At 62.6% G+C, this 5,080-nt stretch overlaps 1 protein-coding gene across 1 annotated transcript; it reads right to left on the reverse strand.

The window, feature by feature from the left end:
• Positions 1-220: 220 nt before the first annotated feature.
• Positions 221-4,801, reverse strand: RTP5 (receptor transporter protein 5 (putative)). Its single transcript, XM_004313897.2, is given in 7 exon segments — positions 221-1,132; positions 1,135-1,393; positions 1,396-1,475; positions 1,478-1,813; positions 1,816-1,949; positions 3,537-3,730; positions 4,778-4,801. Coding segments are annotated over 7 exon segments (1,686 nt in total). The 3' UTR covers positions 221-473.
• Between the last annotated feature and the right edge of the window lie 279 nt (positions 4,802-5,080).

The raw sequence follows: 5,080 nt of genomic DNA on the forward strand, positions 1-5,080 counted from the left end.
TCATCTTCGCAGAGTGGGTGGTGTAGGACCTCCTCCCCCCACCGCCCACCCCGCCCTGACAGCCTGTGCTGAACAGATCCGAGCGTCCCGTCCGGGGATCCAGGAGCCATCGAGGGAAGGAGACCCCGCGGGGACTGGGACCCAGGAGTCGGCCCGTGTGCCCACCTCGCCCTCCCACCTCACACCTTCAGCTCAGCCCGAGTGCCGTGTGGCTGCTGCTTCCTAACTTTTATTTTATTGGAGTGTAACACACGTACAGAAAAGCGCCTGGAACACACACAGTCAGCTCGGGGGACGATCACGGCGTGAGCTTCCACGACACCACAACTCATGGCAGGAGACAGAACATGGAAGCAGGGGGCGGCCAAGGCGGCCGGGGGCTTGCTGGGGGGACAGGGAGGTCACTTGGCTCGCTGGCTGCCCGGGCGGCCCTGCTGGGGGGTGAAGCAGGGACCGACGAGAGGCGCCACACTTCACACCCGCGGGGAGTGGTCAGGGCTGAACTTGTACAGGTACATTATCCAGAGGATGCGGACGGTCATGGAGACCCAGATCCAGACTTCTTCGTAGGGGTCGAAGCGGAAGCCTACGGCCCAGCAGAAGTCCTCCTCCCAGTAGCACCCAGGGCCGGACTTGCCCGCCCTGGGCCCCGGCTGCCTCTGCTTCTTGGAAAAGCCAGGGGTGGCAAGGCCATTGCTTTCAGGGCCACTGTCATCACTGCTAGAGCCCTTGCTCTGAATGATACTGAGGACGGAGAAGGGGATAGTGACGGAGCCCTCGCTGATGGGGACAGGGCCACTGGCATTGGTCCCCGGAAGGGGCTCACAGCCAGTGGTGGCAGGGCCGCTGCCGCCATCCCCCTTCCCTTTGCCTTCAGTGACGCCAGCAGAGGACGCCCCGCCTTTGCCCTTGGTGGCGAAGATGAAAGGGAAGGTGAGGGAGCCGTAGATGAGGTCAAAGGGGTCCTCGCCTTCAAGGACCACATTGGTCAAGGAAGAGGGGAAGGTGACGGAGCCCTGCCCGTTGTGCCTGAGGCCGATGATGTAGGTCACTGGCCGCGGGCTGTTTCCATCAGTGACTTCAGTGACGGCACCGCTGCTGCTGAACGCGGGGCCCCAGCCATCGTCTGCATCTCATCTCCATCAGGGTCGGAGATGCAGCCGTGGCCTTTGTAGATAAAGCCTGTCATCTCCTTGGTGCCGCTGAGGACGAGGCCTTTGCCGTGGAACACGGGGACTTTGATGTTCACCGGGAAGCGTTTGCCTTTGGACGTGGCCTTGGAGCTGGTGGGCAGGTAGGGGGAGCCCCTGCCAACAGTGAGCGGCCCGGTGGGGTCGGCCACGGGCCCCTTGTCCTCGCGCACAAGGGAGAAGGGGACAGTGACGATCTCCTCATCCTCTCGCCGAAGAAGTCCCTGCTCTCGGAGAGGGGGTTCTTGATGAAGTCGGCCACGGAGAGGGGGACCGTGGTGGAGTTGGGGTGTAGCCCCTGGAGCGGTCCACCATAAGCCTGCAGCCAAGCATGCGCAGCTGTTGGCTGGCGGTGGGGGCGTCCACGTTGCTGCCACCATACAGGGTGAACCTGCCCTTGCTGGTGCTGGGGCTCTTGACCTCGGGCCCCCAGGCGGGGTCCGGGGGCTTCTGGAAGAAGCAGACCCCCAGGTCGCAGGCGTCGCAGTGCTCGCCGAAGCAGATCTCGGGGCACTGGTCGGAGCCTGGGCCCTCCCCGTAGCACTTCTGCGCGATGAACTGCACCAGCTTGTTGAGGAAGAGCCGCACGCTGAGCAGGCTGATGTGGCAGGCGGCCCCGCCCGCGGGCACAGCCGGCACCGCTGGGCCCAGATGCGCACCTTCACCAGCCCCTGCTGGGCATCCTCGTCCCACTACAGGTGGAAGAGGATGTGCACGTGGGCCGAGGACCAGCCCCACTGGCAGCGGCCACACTGGAGCCTGGGGAGGAGAGAGGGGGTGAGCGGGGCCGGGGTGGCCCTCCCCCGGGCCCAGCGGAATTCATGACCCCAGCCCGTGTGTGCACATCCCTCGCTGCACCCACAACCTGAAAAGCCAAAGCCGGCGCCTTTCATCCATTCGGCACCAAGACGCTCTCAGCGGCAAAGCCGCGACTGCACGCGCAGGGCCGCCTCTGCGCCTGCTGCTGCCGGTCTGTCGCCTGCTGACCTGGGTCTCAGCTGCTCGAGGAGACGCCACCAGGACAGTGAGGAAAGGAAGAGCTTCTGTGATGCCCAGTGAGGGGGCGGGGGGCTGCAGAAAGGACCTGGGGAGCCCACCCCACGGGAGAGAGGCGATGGGGAGGCTGGGGGCGGGCAGAGGAGCGTGAGGAGAGCGGTGAGGGTGCCGCTCCGGAGGCTGAAGGCCCTGTGTCCTTCTGTTTCCAGACTGTCAGGTCACAGGTGAGTGACCCTCTGACCCTCACCGGAACTTCCCCTGATGGTGGGCTTGTCCCCACTGCGCCCCCGCATGCAGCCTCCAGCACACGTGGCCGGGGAGCACCTAGACACGGATGGTGCCCTGGGGACTGAACTTCCTCCTTTGTTAATTAATGAGCGCGTCATGGCTACACGTGGCCAGTGGCTGCACGTGGAGAGGTGGGTCTGCCCTAGTGACCATCCCACCAGCTGGCATTTCTGTCCGTGAAAACAGAAAACCAAGATGTACTCAGGGTCCTCGTCCCACCTGTGTAGAGCGGCTCCTCTGTGGGGCCCGGGTACCCACAGAGTACCGGGTTGGAAGGGGCCCCTCAGATGCGCCGAAGGCTGTTACTTCCTGACACCTGGGAAAGCCGGCATCCCAGCGCACACCTGACTCCAGGGATTTCGGACGCTGGGGAACTGGAGCGGGACTGGTCTGCGAGGCCCCCTCTCCCCTCAGCCCCCTCCCAGCTGGCCCCTGGGGGACCAGGCTGCCTGGCTGGGCAGGGCCCCTGCAGGTCTGGCCCGTCCTGGCTGCTCTGACGGCAGCTGGCATCACGAGGAAGAGCGAGGCTCACGTGGTGACCCATGGTCCCGGGGGCTCGTGACGCGGCCCGCACTCGGCCACAGCCCAGGCCGGGGACATCCTCCTTCCTCTGGGGCCCGTACCCCCTTCTTCAATCCCCTCAGGCCTCCCTGCAGTGCAGGGCCGAGCGGCGACCGGGTGCCTGCCCACACCCTGCTCCCGCTGTCAGCGCTGCCACAGAAACGAGGAGATGCTGCAGTGAACAAGCAAAGTCCTCCACGCAGGGGCAGCATCACCACGCCAGCTGCCCCTTGGCAGGGCCCCAACTGGCCTGGCAGGGCCTCAGCTGGCCTGTGCTGAGAGGCAATGAACAGACTGCTCCCCCAACACCCCCACTTCCCGGAAGGGAGGAGCAACACCCGACCCACCCGCCCACCTGTTGGGTGCCAAGGCCAGGCAGACACACGGACCCCCCGCCGCCTTCCTCACCGGCCAGGCCACACCCAGCCTAGCCAGTGGTTAAGTAGCCTCGGCCCCTCCCTCCCAGGACCCCACAGGAGACCCCCCCCCCCTCAGCCGCACCTCGAGAGCCCCCGCAGCCGGTACTGGAAACCGCTGCTGTCCAGGTGCCCTGAGGCCAGGTTCTCCTCGGGGACCAGCTCCCAGGTGTCCTGGGGCTTCCTCTTGGCCATCAGCTGGGCCAAGGTGGTGGCCCACACATCCACGCCGTCCATGCTGGCGCTGGGCTCCCCAGTGCGGTCTGAGGGCTGCGCTGGCTGCGGTTCCTAGCGAGCGCCCACCCGCCTCCGGCACCGACCAATTGCCGCCTTGACAACCGTCTCGTCTCCATAGCAACCGGATTTGTCTCAGAGAAATGAGAAATAGGCCTTTTTTTCTGACCCTTTTGCGTATTTTTTATTACGCAAGCAGTGGATTTTCATTTTAGGAAAAATCAGAAACATAAAAAGGACAAACTACAATATGATAAAAATCGCCCATAGTCATCATTGTGGTGCTGACATCCACGTATTTTCGGTGCCTATGCACATATGCATTTCCATAATTATTTTTCACAAATAGGAAATCTTACTGAACATATTATCCTAAGGCCTGCTTCTTTTACCCACAGCGTAGCATGGACGGTGATGCCCATTCTTCTAAATATCTGATATTTCCCAGTCTGTGGCTGGGGCATGATCTACCTGCCCGGCCTCTGTCCTTGACCACGGTGCTAAGTCTTTGCCATTACAAACAAAGCTTAAGGAACTTTACTGAACATGTATCGTTGCAAATTTTCCCATGACTTTTCTTTTTCTTTCTTTTATTTATTTATTTATTTTTTTGGTGTTTGTTCAGCTGCGCCACGCACGCAGCTTACGGGGTCTTGGTTCCCCGAGCACGGATGGAACCCGCGTCCCCTGCAGTGGAAGCGTGGAGTCCTAACCACTGGAGCGCCAGGGAAGTCCCTCCCAAGTCTTTTCCTTTCTTCATACTTTTTATTGGCTAGAAATGTACATTTACGTAAAAATGCCTTAAAGGTAATGCACAGCTTCACAAATTACTCTGAAGTCTTAGCTCAGGACCTGAAGGAGCCGGCCCCCAAAGCTGTCTGCGTGCCCCATACCCGCCGCCAGCAATCCCCTCCCGGCAGGGGCACCGGCGCTGGGAGCCCTGGCCGCTCCACCCGAGATGCAGCCTGTTTGGGGGCTTTGCGCCTCCCCTGAGAGGAAGCTCCGCCCCGCGTCTTGTGCGCATGCGTCTGGCTCCTGCGCTGTCTGTGGGCCAGCTTCGCCCCCCACCCCCCCGCCCCGTGTGTCCAGTACTTGGTGAAGGTGCGAGGGCGACATGGCTCGAGGAAAGAGCCAGCCGAGGCTGGAGGGTTGAGCAGAGCCGGGAGGGGCCTGAGCCCGGGGCGGTGGGGGGAGGGCTCAAGCGAGCTCCCAGGGGAGGCGGCACCCAGCGCCCTGTCCACTGGGCAGCGTGGCTCCGCCGAGGAGCTGGCCGGCCCAGTGCCACGGAAGCGGGTTTCTCCGTGGGTCCAAGGCTGTGAATCGGCGGCTCATGTTGACGAGAGGAAAAGCTCTGACCAAGTGAAACAGGGACATGGACTGTCGGGACGGTGCTCA

Source organism: Tursiops truncatus, chromosome 7 (genome assembly GCF_011762595.2).
Source record: "Tursiops truncatus isolate mTurTru1 chromosome 7, mTurTru1.mat.Y, whole genome shotgun sequence".
Classification (NCBI taxonomy): Eukaryota; Metazoa; Chordata; class Mammalia; order Artiodactyla; family Delphinidae; genus Tursiops; species Tursiops truncatus.